General features: G+C 37.1%; 2 protein-coding genes across 2 annotated transcripts; both read right to left on the reverse strand.

The window, feature by feature from the left end:
* Nucleotides 1-319: 319 nt before the first annotated feature.
* Nucleotides 320-5657, reverse strand: LOC122076449 (glucose-1-phosphate adenylyltransferase large subunit 1-like). The gene is made up of 14 exons (XM_042641749.1): nt 5008-5657; nt 4743-4871; nt 4397-4570; nt 3990-4082; nt 3798-3881; nt 3650-3705; nt 3157-3250; nt 2887-3072; nt 2563-2643; nt 2282-2368; nt 2096-2200; nt 1651-1757; nt 1224-1284; nt 320-715 (listed from the first exon to the last, which is right to left on the reverse strand). The coding sequence occupies exons 1-14, from the start codon at nt 5239-5241 to the stop codon at nt 614-616; spliced, it is 1593 nt and encodes a 530-aa protein (XP_042497683.1). The 5' UTR covers nt 5242-5657; the 3' UTR covers nt 320-613.
* Nucleotides 5658-12924: 7267 nt separating this feature from the next.
* On the reverse strand, nt 12925-15469 carry LOC122075709 (40S ribosomal protein S25-2). Its single transcript, XM_042640846.1, has 4 exons — nt 15310-15469; nt 15128-15202; nt 14673-14807; nt 12925-13241 (listed from the first exon to the last, which is right to left on the reverse strand). Exons 1-4 carry the CDS (start codon nt 15310-15312, stop codon nt 13128-13130), a joined length of 327 nt encoding a protein of 108 aa, XP_042496780.1. The 5' UTR covers nt 15313-15469; the 3' UTR covers nt 12925-13127.
* Between the last annotated feature and the right edge of the window lie 694 nt (nt 15470-16163).

The raw sequence follows: 16163 nt of genomic DNA on the forward strand, positions 1-16163 counted from the left end.
AACAAACATAATAGCAAAACCTAAAATCTTCTGTGGACACAGCCTTAACCAGATAATTGTTTTCTACGTTTTGAGAGCAACCCAGTGCGCGTGACTCCTACTACGGCAGAGTTTAGAAGGGGCAATTGTTCTCTCTGTCTGATTACCATTATCAACAACTTACTTCGCTTTGGCAGTTCCATTCGGTGGCAGAATGGTTCAATTCTTGTTGATGCATATCCTTGTACCACATCGATCTGTTTTTCTTCATTGAGTTATTTAAAATTATCAAAGATTAAGGCTATAGGTAATCAAAAGCTCTGTCATTACAAATTAAAGATTTAAGGGCCAAAGGCTTTTCAGCACCATACTATATATAAATGAACTGTACATAGAAAGAAAGAAAGAAGGAAAGAAAGCAGGCAGCCCTTATATTTATTCAGGAAGGTTACCTATCTACTAAGCTCATGGTAGGCTCTTCTAGCAAAAAGGGGACTCTTTATATACACGAGTGGTGTAGCATCCATCTTATTCTAAAGTGTCATAAAGTTGATAACCTCCTAGCTTCCTCCAGCAGCTCCATTCAACTACAAGCTCATCTTCTATGAGAAAATGCGCGTGGATGTTGAAGACTTTAAATGATTGTGCCATCTGCAATGGTAGCATTCTTCATTATAACAGTGATCCCAGACCTGATGTAGAATCCTTCATTTGGCCTATCTGCTTCTTGAACACCCTATGGAATAGCATTGAGATGAACATACATTATCAAAATATGAGTGATTGGTACTTAGACATTAATTACTTGTTCACTGATGCTCCATTAATTTCAATGGGAAAAAAAAATTCAAAGAAAATCAACTTTTATCTGTAAATTTTATTTTATGTTCCTTTGATATTTATATTTGATTGAACACAAGTTATCAGAGTTGGACATGGCTAAGTGAGGGGAAGAACCTAACTATAGGTGTGGGGTTGGTAGTTATATCACTGACCAAGATGCCACCAATCCCTTTTCATTTCTTTGGGGAACAAAATTTAGAAAGGAAATAGAAATGGAAGTTGTTTTTTCAAATTTTTGTATTGCATTTCAGTAAAATAATTAATAATGGTTTTAGAGCTACACTACTTCCTATTGCTTTCAAGAAAATTTTTGGTAAAATAATTTCAGTTGAATCAACCGGAGCCTAAAGACGTTTCGAACATGTACAAATAAAAATAAAGACTGAGATAGCAATACTTACATCCTTGTTTGCAATGACCACGTCTCTTCCTATCTTGGCATTCTTATCAATTATGCAATTCCTTCAAGAACTCATGGAACACATAATTAGAAATTAGGAAAAAAAATCTTGCACATTCATACATGAGTATTGACAAATCCTGAACCTGAAGTTGAATATAAATCTAGACACTCATTCCCCTGACACGCAGTTTTTTCTGGGGTTGTCTCACAATTATAAACAATGAAAACTTTGCCATACTCTGGACTGGATTGTGGGATCGTCAAACACTCCAAACAAACTGGCCATGTGTTTTGTAATTCAGGGTCCACAGATCTATAGGGCAGATATAACAACAAAATTTCCACATAACAGTCCCTAAATGAGTAGTTTGATGTGAATCTTATGTATATGCATATATGCAGGTGTAGTTAAATTCAATCCTCACCGAATCTTGGTATTCTGTCCAACACCGATTGGAACCTTTCCCTCTGCCAGCAAAGATGCAATTTCAGCTTCAGTTTGGTAATAGTCCGCACCCATCATCATAGTATCCTGAAAAGGAAACAATGAAATTCCCAGGAAAAAAGTCAGATTGTTAGAAATTCTCCTCCTATTGGAAATGGTTTAAGCTAACCAGTAACAATCATCGACCCATTAACATATAGCACAAAAACTCTAATAGCCTCCTTATACATAGGTTTTTTGTTTCCAAGTGGGACTATCCCTGAACAGGTACCTGCTTATTGTTTGATTCAACCTCTAGTTAAGAATAGAATCGAAGGAAGTAATTAGCTTCACACTAATTTTCCCATGGCCTTGACAGGCAGCTAGAGAAAAGAACATTGCAATGGCAGCGAGGAAAAAACAACCCATGAATTGTGATAGCTTACTTGCAATTCAACACCATACTCTAAACGTGAGCGCACACCCACTATAGAGTGTTGGACGTTACATTCCCTCAAGAAGCACCCATGAGAAATTATTGCATTCAAAATCTGCATAAGTCAACTGAACCATGAGCAGCATGAAACAAAGCTGCAGCCTCAAACAAATCCAATTTACATCAACAAACATACCCGGCATTTGTCAACTTTGGTAGGTGGCAAGAATCGAGGAGATGTGAAGAAAGGTGTCTTTGGGTCATAGAACTCAAACTTTGGAGGCTGTATCAAAGATCAAGTGCAAGTTTATAGATGTCAACCATGCAACCATACAGGAAAGAACAAAATAAAGAACATCTAAAGTGCAAGTATATAAATGTTATATTCCCAATACAAATACAATGCCCTTTTTTTGTAGCTTAACTATCTCCCAAAAAAAAATTGAATTGAATTATTTCCATAACAGTGGTACCAACCTGTTCTGTGAGGGCCAAGTTAGCATCAAAGAACGATTTGATTGTCCCAATGTCCTCCCAATAGTCATTGAATAAATATGCCTGTTAAAATAAGGGATTCAAAGACCCATCAATTTCATTCCCTACACACATCACACGTCTGGTAGATATGTTTGATATGCCCATGGATCAACTAAACGGGACCTGGTACTGAAATCTCTCAAGCATAACTTATGTATACTTCCCTACCTAATAGAATTGGTGGGAAATACAAAGAAATAGAAGAAGGCTCAAGCTTTGCTTACTTAAGCTTGCCCACCAAATAGCATTGGGAGAAGAACTCACTTGGACATTGTGCTCCTTCACAGCCGATGGAATGATTTCAGATCCAAAGTCATTGCACATGGGATATTTCCATGTCAAAAGCTTAAGTAAAACCTCCGTTCTAAATATGTAGACGCCCATTGATGCAATGTAGGGAGATTCCTTGGCTTCTTGTTGATTCAACCCAAGGATAGTAGTGTCAACTTGCTGCAGTGCACCAAGAAAGATTATTGGTTAGAAAATAAATATCCTGGTTTTCACAAAAGGAAAAGATGAGGTACAGAATTCTACCATTGCTTTTAGGTCAAAACCCTTAGGTTTCTCGGCAAATTGGATAATACGTCCAGTGTTGCCGATCTTCATCAACCCATAATCTGATGCGCGGCTGCAACATGATAAAACAACTTGAGGCGAACTCCCGGAAAACAAAAAGGAGAAGGAGACATTCTATACATGGATGGAGGGTTCTACCTAAGCAGAACAAGTAAAATTGGTGAAACCTTTTGCATCTTCTAATATTAAGTAGCCTTCAAAATTTACACTATCTATACACAAGCTTGCTGTACTCAAATAGTATTTATTTTTGGAACAATCCCATACTAGCACAATATCTCTCCACAGACGCCCAAAAAAAAAAAAATATTTTAGGTTTCCAAACAGTCGGGACCCACATGATGAGTGAATATAACCAGACTTAACCATTAGCATTAAAAGAAAAAAAAAAATGAGAATACTTTGAAGAATTGAAGCCCATAGTGAAGGGTAAGGAGTACAGCAGCTTTACCTGTCATTCATGGGAATACATGAAACTGTGATATCTGCATTTGTGTCAATATGCTTCTGCAAATTCAATATATATGAGGAGTAAATTTTGTAAACATGCTTAACATATCACATAAGTATTTTTACAAGCAATGAAATGAAATGGATACCTGCACAAAGTCCATATAATCTGTCCTATAAAGATGATCACCAGACAATATCAGAATATTCTCAACATTCTTGTTTTTGGCATCCTACAGGAGGCAATCACTGTCTCAGAATTACTTGCTTGAAAAAATACCCCCTTTTTTTATATAAAGTTTTCTTGTGTATAGTTGATTATCAAAATTCCAGGTACCAACCTCAAAGACCCACATAAATTGCCTGACAGCATCAGCTGTTCCTTGAAACCACTTCTTTCCTGTTTCTCCTGGCGTTTGAGTGGCGGCAAGAACCTACTCTCAGAATAAATAAATAAACAAATAAATAATGATTTTAATTCATCAAGAGAGAGAAACAAGAATTCTAGATGAAATTATTATCTTTAAATTCCATTTGCCCAAATTATTTGATTAAATTTCTTAAGAGAACTTTTATAGATAATAAAAGCACCCAGGTATAGCCTTCTCAAGACAAAATTCAGCTTTACCTTTCCCTTTTGATTGAGACATCGATGAAGTAACATAAGTATTCATCGAAACTAAAATAAAATAAAAACTAGATCCCTTTCTTCTTTTTCAAAATTAATCATAAAGCAATGAATCAATACCTCAACAAAACCATCCCCAAAGTTCACGCCATTCCCAAAATTATATGTGCGAGCAATGTGACGATTAAGGGAGGCAGAGTTGAATTGGGTCAGAATAAAAATCTTGTCGATGCCACTGTTTATGCAATTGCTCATAGGGACATCGATAAGTCTGTAACATCCTCCAATAGGAACCTACAAATAAAACAAAAATCATCTAAGATTAGAAATTCTTCAGAAATTTCGAGTTCAGCAACAAAAATCCTGTTGGCAAAAGCTGCAACTCGCTTATCTAGAAGATTGAAGTAATCAAACTCAAAGGATCTAAATATTTCAAGAACAGAAGAATCTAGAGGTACTTTCTTACAGCTGGCTTGGCTCTTCTGCTTGTAAGAGGAAAGAGACGAGTCCCGGCCCCTCCACCCAATATAATCGAAGCTACGTTCTTGGGGTCTGCTTTCGGCTTCCCAAATATGGGTGCTTGAAAGGTCTGAGTCTAAAATCAGAAGATTATCTCATCAAAATGGAAAACCAAAAAATGGCATCACAAACAACCTATCAAGAAATAAAATTAGCCCATTCTATTAAAGACAATAGATGGATTACAGAAATATCAGAATGGGATCAATTACCATAACCTCCTTGTTGACATCGGTTGTAAGAACAGAGTAAGCAACACCAGCTTCGATCTTTCTACCCCCATTTTCAGTCCTCAAACTCTTCTTCAACTTGAAATCCCAAATCCCGTTATTGAGACTTCCCCTAATCCTCTCTCCCCAGAAACCATGACGTCCATCACTGAAACCTCCTTTTCCAGGTCGCATAACAGAAGCATTGGCCTTGAAGGTTGCAGAACAAGAATCCATTATCAAAGTAGTAGCCTCACTGTTACTACAACCCAGGCAAACAGAAAGCTAAGTCCTAAGACGAATAGATGGCAATATAAGAAGCCTTCAATCCCAACCCAGGAAAGTAGGATCCTTGACACAGAATATTGTGTAGAAAGGAGAGAGAAGAAAATCAGAGAAGAAGAGGAATCACCAAAACTTTAGGAGAGGGGAATGGGTCTGTGAGGAACGTGAACAGCCTTCACTTTACTGCAAAGTACAGAGAATAGGAAGGATCCAATGCGTGAATGTAAAAGCCGGTGGTTAGTTTTATGGGCTTGTGAACCCTTCACGAGAAATCCTGTAATATCCTATTCTAAATAGAAATTTGTCAAATCTTCTCTCTCTCTCTATCTCCGAGTTTCAATGTTTGCTGGTGAGAGAAGGAACGGACGGCCTGTAAGTCTGAGTTCCACAGCAGAGTAAGGTGGCACTTGGCCACTTGGGGAAGGAGGGCCCATCAGAAGAAAACACCTGTCCATATTGAGGCCGTAAAATAATAAAAAATAAATCAAAAGTATTTAATTTTTGTTAGTTTATGGGTTGGATTAAATCAGAGGTTAGAAAGGGTCTCTTGCCCAACTCTACGTAACTTCCCCCTGAGATTAATTAAATTAAGGCTAATATTAATATATATGATTATTAGTAGTAGTGGTTTGTGTGGGTGGGGGGACCGGGGAGTGAGGAGAAATCTGAAAACCGACCGTTGCACTTTCAATGTTTCAAGCTGTTTCCTCTCGCGTTTAACGGTTTGGAATTTGCACATTTCCCGCCACCAAACGTGATGACTCTCTCTCCGTCTCGGGGTTTGGAAAAATCGGATCGGTTTGGCCAATCTCAAGATCCCAATTCTGGCTGAATCACCTCCGATCTCTCCTGTACGAAAACTAGGGTTTACTCATCAAAAGTTTCAATTAACAAAAATACTTAAAAGTAGGTTTTCTTTTACAAAACTACACACTTTAAGTTTCAGTTAATAAAAATACCCAAAATTGATTTTGAGTTTACAAAACTATCTACTAAAAGTTTTCAGTTATAAAAAATACCAGATTATATGTGAAAGATGAAGAATCACTATTCTGGATAGTTTTGTAAATCTAAACCCAATTTTAAGTATTTTTGTTAACTGAAACTTTGGATGTATAGTTTTGTAAACCTAAACCTAATTTTGAGTATTTTTGTTAACCAAAACTTTTGGTGAAATTTTTTTATTAGGAAAAACCCAAAAGTGGATAATCAATCATGTAATTTTTGCTTATAATCTATTTCCATTTTACACCCTCTAAAAACTTTTTCCATTCACACACTCTGTTCTTATTGACAATCTGTTTCCTCCCTGAGCATTTGATACCCTATATATAAAATTGTAGTGCATTCCTTCTCTTGCACCAATTGGCTGGGTATGCAGGATGCCAATATATATCAACAGTGTGTTGATCCCTCTCATAAGAAATATAATTTGCATTCCATAGATAGCTAAGCCTCTTATGTGCCATAGTATTTAAGGGAGTGACAATTTAAATAGTTTTGTGGTTCATAACCAACCAAATTAAAGTAAAATTCCTAACAATTAATTATCATAATTTTTCTAGGTAATATTTTTGTTCAACAAATTTTCTTTAAACCGCTGTCCTATCTTACCACACTAGAATAAGAGTTTTAACAAGATTGCAATCGGTTTCAGAGTTAGATTACAATTCACTTCTTTCCTTGATGGATAATTACCGGAAATTGAGTTCTATAAGCAGATTGAGTTTTATTACACCCACGGTACTGATGATTAGGGCTCTCGAGGGGGTTAAGGGGAGCATGGGATTCCAGGACCCTAGGATCATGTAGTAAACCTCACTGTATGGTCCAGAAAAACTTATAAAATGAGGTGGGATCCTGGCCTTGTGAGATACTATTTTCTTATAGGATTTCCATTGTTGTCCATGCCTGAGATTTTTACAGAGGTCAAAAACTCCACTGATTAGGGGAGATTAATTATATAAACTAATTGGAAGAAGATAATGATTAAATTACTTAAACCCAATAGAAACAACTGAGTTAAGTCTGGCTGCCATTTGTTAAGTTATTGGGTTTTGCCTACAGCCCATCATGGCTGCGGTCGCTATCAACAAATTGAGGGAGGGAGGGGGAGGAAGATGGGTACTGATGTTGGATTCTTCTTGCTAGAGCAGTTTGGTACAATGACACTCCCCCACATGGACGGTCTTTATTCTTTCTCTCACAAGGATTTGCCACTTTCTATATAGAGTTCTCTCCAGTCTCCATTATCAAATATATCCTTCGTTTGATGTCTCCTGTCTCTGTCTCTTCGTTTCACTGTCAGCTACTTCCATGCTCTTCGCTCGATTGTTTTTCAATTGTTGAACGGACATGGACGGCCTATCTCTCTCTGTCTGTCTTATAAAGTCATTATAATTCAGATATGAGTCACTTGCAGACGATGGGAAGGGCCCAAAATTCAAGACTGAATATTTTGGAGGTATCTTGGTTGGCATCTTCTGATCTATTATTTAAATTAAAAAAATCACTGTTCATGTGATAGATTCTTCATATTATCAGATCCAGCCAGAATCTACTTGGCGATCTTGGTAGACCTTATAGGCAATTGGCAGCTTCTCTTTCACTCTTTTGTCCGACACAAGTAATGGGGGATTGGGGGGTGGGGTGGTCTCACTATATTATTCTCTCTCTCTCTCTCTCTCTCTCTCTCTCTCTCTCTCTCTCTCTCTCTCTCCCTCCTAAACTTCAAACTACAAAGCGCTATTATATAATACCTGCTTGCCGCGGCGCTGCCTGCGTTCACCAATGATCTTTAAGCTTGAGAGAGAGAGAGACTCCAAGGCTCCAAGCTCTTCAAAGCTTCAAATTTGAAGATTTTGTGTGTGTGTGTGAGAGAGAGAGAGGAACCCAGAATGGAATGATATGGCTTTGACGTTTGACATGAAAGTGAATGATCCAAGTGGCATTGAGAATGCAATGATATGGTTTTTGCGTTCTACTTGAAAATGAATGATCCATGCAAGTTGATGATCCATTCTTCTTAATTTTGAGAGTGATTTGATAGATCTAATCTTTACCATTAAAAAAAAGTTTGATAGATCTCATCAATTGGAGAGAGGTAAACTTTAAGGTGGTTGCTAGGTCCCTGCCTTCCCGTGAAAACTACAAAGATTTCAATGAACCTCACCAAGTTCCAGTCAAGTATCGGCAGCTTAATGAACCGATCCGTATCAATATCACTTGTAGTTCATATTACTATGTCACCGATATAAATCAGGAGTATTGATATCGACATAGGCTGTGATCAATTAGGTTATCGATACCGATACTTATAATCCTAGTTTTAGCTTCAATTTATCTCAGTTTCCTCTTATAAAGCTTTTTTATCAGCTTCATATCGGGTTCAGTCCGATTCAATTTCAGTTTAACATGAATTATTTAAAATTTTATAGACAAAAACATGGGTTTTCTGGTTTTACTATTTTAAGTTTCAATCTGGTTATAGATCTGTGTCCGATTTTTAACCGGTATCATAATAATATAATATTACAAACAAAAGCCAGTCAGATAGAGAACCAGTTCCGGGTTTGTTCATCCAGTTCGACCGGGTGAGTTTAGGATTTGAGTCGTTTGGCACCCCTAACCCTGGTCCTACCCTTCCTTCCAATTACCTGCAATCATTTCATATGGGCGCTAATCCAAAGGTATGAGACAACAACCACAATCCATATCACTTTCATGCACGCCCGTCCAAATATCTAATTAATTGACATGGATGGCTGATATCATAAAATAAATAAATAAATAAATAAAAGACATGGATTGCTGCTGCCCTTGTGGCCGCACACGTGGCGTTAATAATACAGTCAGACGGTCACGTCTATATCTGTGTAACTGTGTGGCATGTGGTCCTAAACCCCAATTGCGCAAACTAAACCTATTTTATAAAAAATTATAATTCTAAAACCCCCCCCCCCACCAAAAAAAAGTTTAATAAAAATTGAAGGGACCCTCTTCCTCACCCCACCCCCCACCCCCAAAAAAAAAAATCCCTGCAATGCACCCTTAGTCACATGGCTTATGTATTCAACATCAATTAAATAACTTGTTCCTCCACCTTAATAGCTCCCTAGACTATCTTTTGTTAATGTAAAAAATATAAAAATACATAAATCAAAGAGAAAATGAATTTTGCTTGAGGGCGTGGCCTACATTAGCATTCACATGAATCGGCAACGTTGAATCTCATTTATGAATGATGAACATTAGCCAAAAATTTCTCCACACCATGGGTGAAAAAGAAAACTCAATCTTTTAAAAATAATTTTATCAATTTAGATAATGATAAGCAATTGTCACTCACTAACCAATATTATACTGTAGAGAAAGTTGCATTGTCACCCCTTGAACTTTGGTTCTTATTCAACGTCACTCCCTGAACTTTTCGAAACGTCAAAACCACCCCCTAAAAATTCAAAAAATTCCAAATCGATCCCTGCTGTTAGCCAACTATGTTAAATGAATGAAAACCTGTTAGTTTTTTTATAATATACCCAAAATACCCCCACCTATTGTGAGAGGACAATATTGCTCTCTCTTTTATTTCTTCTTCTAAACCCATCTCCCATCTCACTCCTCACTCCTCACTCACTCGGTCGAACAAGAAGAAGAAGAAGACGGTAACCTGCAACTCGATCGTGCCCTCTGGCATGCGAACCTCTCCCAAATTGAGCTGAATCTTTCAACATAATCATGTTATAAACTTCCACACCTTCATTAACATTCAATTCTTTCACTTGCGGATGAGCACTTTGGATGTTTGTCTCCTCCTCCATCACCTCTGATCTCGCCTTCTTGCCTTCTCACCCTCCTGTCGGTCCCCGACTGCTTCCTTCACTCCTCCGACCTCATCTGCCACCACCATCATTGCCAACTTGTTTTATGCTTTACTACCGCCATTGCTACTATCAATGCCACTACTGCTTCTAGTCGGTTGTAGCATTGAGTGAATTAGTGATTGCAATATTACGTACCTTCTTCCAGTTATCAGATTCAATCAAGCGTGCATCATCTTCTTCATCATAATCGGCATCTTCATGTTTTCCATCATCGTAAATGCAATTGCCATTATCGATCTTCCATTTCTTGAAGGGCTTATTACTATTTCTGTAGTCTGACGAGGCAGACATAGCAGTAGAAGCAGAGATTGGTGAGCCACATTGCCCTCTATCCAAGTTTGGCTTGGTGAAGAGTCAACACCACCACCGCCACAGCCTCCAAAAATTACTTTATGTGGGAGCTTCGGTCGCAACTTCAACTTATTCTCTTTCTTATCCTTTTTGTTTTTGTCTTCATCATCCTCAGAAGTCATTGTGGTAGGTAGGTTTTCAGTGAAGGAGAATGTGGTGCAGCTCAATTTGGGTGGCTTCTCAAGCATACTCTGTCGGAGGTCGGCATGGTGGAATCCTAAATGCCCAAGAAGAAGAAACCGAAACCTACATACCTTAGGAGAGGTTCGCACACCGGAGGGAGGAGAGGTTCGCACGCCGGAGGGCATGATCAAGTTGCAGGTTACCGTCTTCTTCTTCTTCTTGTTCGACCGAGTGAGTGAGGAGTGAGATGGGAGATGGGAGATGGGTTTAGAAGAAGAAATGAAAGAGAGAGCAATATTGTCCTCTCACAATAGGTGGGGGTATTTTGGGTATATTATAAAAAACTAACAGGTTTTCATTCATTTAACACGGTCGACTAACGGCAGGAATCGATTTGGAATTTTATAAATTTTTAGGGGGTGGCTTTGACGTTTCAAAAAGTCCAGGGGGTGGCATTGAATAAGGGCCAAAATTCAAGGGGTGGCAATGCAATTTTCTCTATAATGTATGTATTGGATAGATTACATGAAAAGTAATGCAAACCAAAATGCTTAACAATGACAGCGACGGAACAATTTCAATGCTATCTAATATCATCCAACTATAAGAGTTTGATTTTATTATTCCAAGTGGTAGTGGAATTGGAGACCAAGTATCCACTGTAATTTGAGGGGTCACTTGAACTTTTAAGGGAAAACTTTATTGGAAACTCATGATTCAATAAAATGATATAAACATATAAGATATGAATTGAATTCGGATCAGATGTGATCAGATTTGAATATTTCTTAATTGAATATAGATACCCTTAAACAAAAGGAATGCAAATCAAATTCGAATTTTCAACTATCCATCTATTCTTAGACTTGTATAATCCAAACCATGTTCTCCCATCCCAATGAATATAATTTGCTCTCAATTTATCTTTCTAAGTTGTTTTAACTATTTTCCTCATTCTCTATAACCTGTTTAAACTTTATGAAATAACAACCCTCAAAATCATTAATTGATTATTTAATCATACTAGATAATTCAAATTTTAATCCAGATGCCCTTTAATTGGGTATAAATAGCCCCCAAACGAATGCAAATTCAAATTCAAATTTCAACTATCCATTTACATCGTAAATTGATCCAATTTTGGTTCTTTATTAGTTCCTACTCTAAGTGGTCAAGAAAAAAAATCGATTTGTTTATCTAATCAATTTCAAACTAAAGATAAATAATGGGTGACTCAATTCCAATTCCTAATGAGTTCCAAGGTTTATCATTGTTCCGGTTTCCACTTTTAATCAATTCCAAGCACTATCATAATATTCAAAATTCAAAAAATTCTAACCTCCTATACAAATAATTAAAGGAAATATGAAAGAAACAACACTATAGATTGAGACATTTAAAAACAGAGAATACAGAAAAACCATACTACCCTAACTCTGAAGTTGCTCACACATCTTCCCATTGATCCACACGATGACATGTACCTACAACAACAGGATAGCATTCTCTTGCCCAACATACAAATAATCAAATATCTACTCAAAATATATAAATAATTAAATATTTAATTTTAATATAAAAATAATCAAATATCCATCAAAAAACATACAAATAACCAAATATCAATACATAACCATACAAATGAAAATATGAATTAAAATACTTAAACTATTCAGTACTAAGCCTATCAATTCTAGAACATTTGAGAGAACCTACTTGAACCATCTTAGAATCCACCTGTCCCGTTTACATCTAGCATCGGACCAAAAACTTCTACCCAAAAAATAAAATGAACCAATCAATTGAATGGATTGGTTTCAATTCTTAGTGGTCGATTCCTATCTGATTTCCGGTAGAGATGTAAATAGATAGTTGGATACTTTTATTCCCTAATTGCAACGCTGGATTTCCTGGACAGAGCAACTCCATACGTGCTCCTGCTATCTCTGTCTGCGTCCAAAATCAACTATTCCAAACAAGTCCAACCAAATGTCCTTCCACCTAACTCCTCACAAGCCATAGATTTCCTTTGCAGCATTTTGCTGCAATAAATTTTTTTTTTCCCACTGGGTAAACTGCTGCAATAAAGGAAATTGTAGTTTTATACGAACTCCAACATGGCATATCCACTTCATAGATGATCCCACCACCAGGGGATCGTGAAACCAGAGCGCTAAAACTCAATAAGCTCAATTTGGAGATAAAAGCATGGGAATTACAAACTAATAACATAGATCCTGAAAGCACCATGAAAGAGGCCAAGACCATGGAAACACAATTACCTAAAAGCATGCCAAGTAACGGAAACTCACTAGAAATCACAAGAAGCTCTGTCAAGATTCCCATCAACACAACATGATCCGCAGAAGGTAGTATTTCCAGCAAAACAAATCTTTTAGCCCATGAAGGAAATTAAAAGGAAACTAAAACTTTAAACATAGAGCAAAATTTGATGTTTTAAGCCATGACAAAGAGAACCGCCTAAGTATTGGTTGCTCTGGTGTAGATCTGCTGACTTGAATGAGCAGATACCATTCTGATTAAACCTCTTGCCATCAGATCCCTGATTGCTCTCCGGGCAAGCGATCCATTAATCTGGCAAACACAGCAATAAGCAAGCAACACAATCAATTTGCCATGCAGCAAAATTTAGTGCCAATAAAATACTATCAAAGAAAATGGGATCCAAGCATGAAAAGAGGTTTTCAACCAGTAGTAGCTATAAATATATGTTTTCGACAGGCACCCTAATTAGCCCTCATTGAAGAGTAGCATCACAAAACCGAATGTTGGATAACTAGGGAATGATTTGGATAGATCATTGGTCAACTTTCAGATGGATTGATTATGTGTATAACTTCAGTTGCAAATTCAATCATATGCTCTCCCACAAATCAATGCAAACCCCTTCTCCCCTAGTCCCGTGCAGCCTCTTGGTAGTCCTCAATTTTTCAACTGATTGTTTTCCCACATGAGTGACTCAGTTTGGCTGAAACTTTTGACATATGAGTAGAGAAAAATGGGGTTTACCTGTCCACAAAGTTTTAGTTCCATCTGATTTGTACAACATGAATGAACTAGGTGACCATTAACAAGATTCCATCTACACAGTTACTTGGGAAAAATCATGTGAAACAAATCATGGAAATATGGATAGTTCATAAGTTCACAAAGAACCCCCATTTTCATTTAGAACTGCCAAGCAGTGTGGTTTACTTGCAATGTTCAAGGAACATGTAAGCTCTTCCATTGTATAATTTTGGCCACCTACCTCTGAAAGCATATCAACAGTCAAGCTGCTAAAAGGTTTAAGCCCACCACATGGTTAATGTCAAATATATTAACCGTTCGAGCGGAAAGCAGTGACATATAGGAAAAATGAATTATGTACAAACTGGAAGTCGAAACATTAAAGCCTAATCCCAAATCCATGGGATAATGCTCAACACAGACAACTATATAGTTGGGAAAAAACCATAAGAGTAGAACAATATTCAACCTAACATATTTAAAAAAAAAAATTTAATTCACCAAAACTTGAGCTTTACTTTCAATACCATGGTGATTTTAGAAAGCTTGGAATCAATAACAAGTTTAATGGAAACAGATTAATCCTTGCAAAAGATTTTAAAAATACTCAGCAAACAAGAGATGACATGCTTCCCCTCCTCTTCATGCCAAAGCTAAAATACCTGTTAGCTTTTAATGTTATGTGATGGACACCCTAAGAACTCTAAAATGCTTACACTGACAGTTCTCATGAAATTCAAAAGTCAGAAATTATGACAGATTGAAGAAAACAGTTGTAACAAAAATGTTAATAATTCAAGCATCGATTAACTGTTGATAGCATGCATTTGAAATGTGCTTCACCTATCAATGCAGACCCAACAACATTTCACTTAATTTCAAAACTACGGATAATTTGAGCCGGACCGAATCTAGGAAACAAGACATTACGGACATATTAAGACAAAACAAAAACAAAAAAACAAAAAACAAAAAAAAAAAAACAAACAGAATTACCCTTAATCTGTCGGACAGAATGGAAGGAGTGATGAGTTTGTATTTAGGTGCTTCTGAGAGGAGCTTATCATAGGAACCCTGGTCAAACAACACCATATTGTTCACCTTCTCCTTTTGCTTTCCCTTGCTCCACTTCTGTACTTAGAAATAGAACACAAAAACATTAAAAAGAAGGAAACATTATCACTGGTTTAATGTTCAATTCAGTTAATAAACCAAGCGAACTAATAAGCCAGGAGAATAAAATGTTGGCAAAAGAAAAAGCATTAGAACAAAAACAGAGTTCAAACTAACGAATATACTCCACAACCAACAGCAGGATTCAGAGGTGGCAATGGAAACAAACAAAATTTGAAAATCCAATCAAGCAAGACAGCAAAAACCAACTTAACACTGAGAAACAAAGTGAAAGGAATCATAGGACGGACAAAAAAGACAGAAAATTTTGTTCTAACCTTCTTCTTTTGTTTGCCACCGCCAGATTTAGCGGGCTTGGAAGACGGAGGAGGAGCCTTATCCTTCTTTGGCGCCTGCAAACAATAGACAACAATGTTCGAATGAGACAATCCATTGGTAGATTTAACCAAGCAGAGCTCCAAACCTAGCTGAACCAGGGGGGAAAGGGAGTATTGCTCACCATCTGGTTGAAGTAATGCGAACTGTAAAGCCTCCGACGAGAGAAGTAGAACCGTCGAGGGCTGATTACGAAGAAGAGAAGGAAAAAACAGAGGAGAGGCGCTGAAAGAAACCCTACGCGGCCCTCGTTTGGAGCATTTTATAACGACAACTACTGATGCTGAAGCGTCTTCAACTCGTCGTTGATAGGGTTGCACATTGGACGGGCTGGTCCGAACCAGGTCATCCCAGCCAGACTGTTCTAGGAAGGCCAGGCCTGGGTGGAAATGAGCCTGGTGAAGCCCAGGTTCACTTTTTTTTTTTTTAATTTAATTTAAAAGAAAAATTAATAAATATTTGTGTCCTTTTGCTAATTTGCTATTAGTTGGACAAGTGTTTTTATGAATTTCTATTTCTTTTCTTTTTTCCAAAGTAGTAATGCAATCTAATCGAGATATACCTAAATTCACCCCTAATCACTTTCTTATAATAATTTATCAACCTCTTTCTACTTCTATAGATTCTAATTTAATATTATCTCTCCTTCCACCTAAATGGAAAAATAAAAGCTTTGAAAATCTAGTTTTTTATGTGAGGATTACAACAGGGGATGCATGCCAATACACTGTTGAAAATCAAAGGACGCATAGACATAAAATGGAGGGTATTATATTGAGTTTGAGATTGACATTTCACATATGTAGTTAATCTAAATGTCGCACTTTCTATCGAACAATTTGAATTGCCCCATCACCGTACCGCACGATAGAATTTCCATGGGCAAAGATAATTCAATCAGCTCATGAAGTATCAATTTTTTTAAATTAGATTTTACTTATTTTATATTTTGAGAAGGGGATTGCTGCTAGTTTGCTT

The sequence above is a fragment of the Macadamia integrifolia genome, chromosome 4, assembly GCF_013358625.1.
Source record: "Macadamia integrifolia cultivar HAES 741 chromosome 4, SCU_Mint_v3, whole genome shotgun sequence".
In the NCBI taxonomy this organism is placed as follows: Eukaryota; Viridiplantae; Streptophyta; class Magnoliopsida; order Proteales; family Proteaceae; genus Macadamia; species Macadamia integrifolia.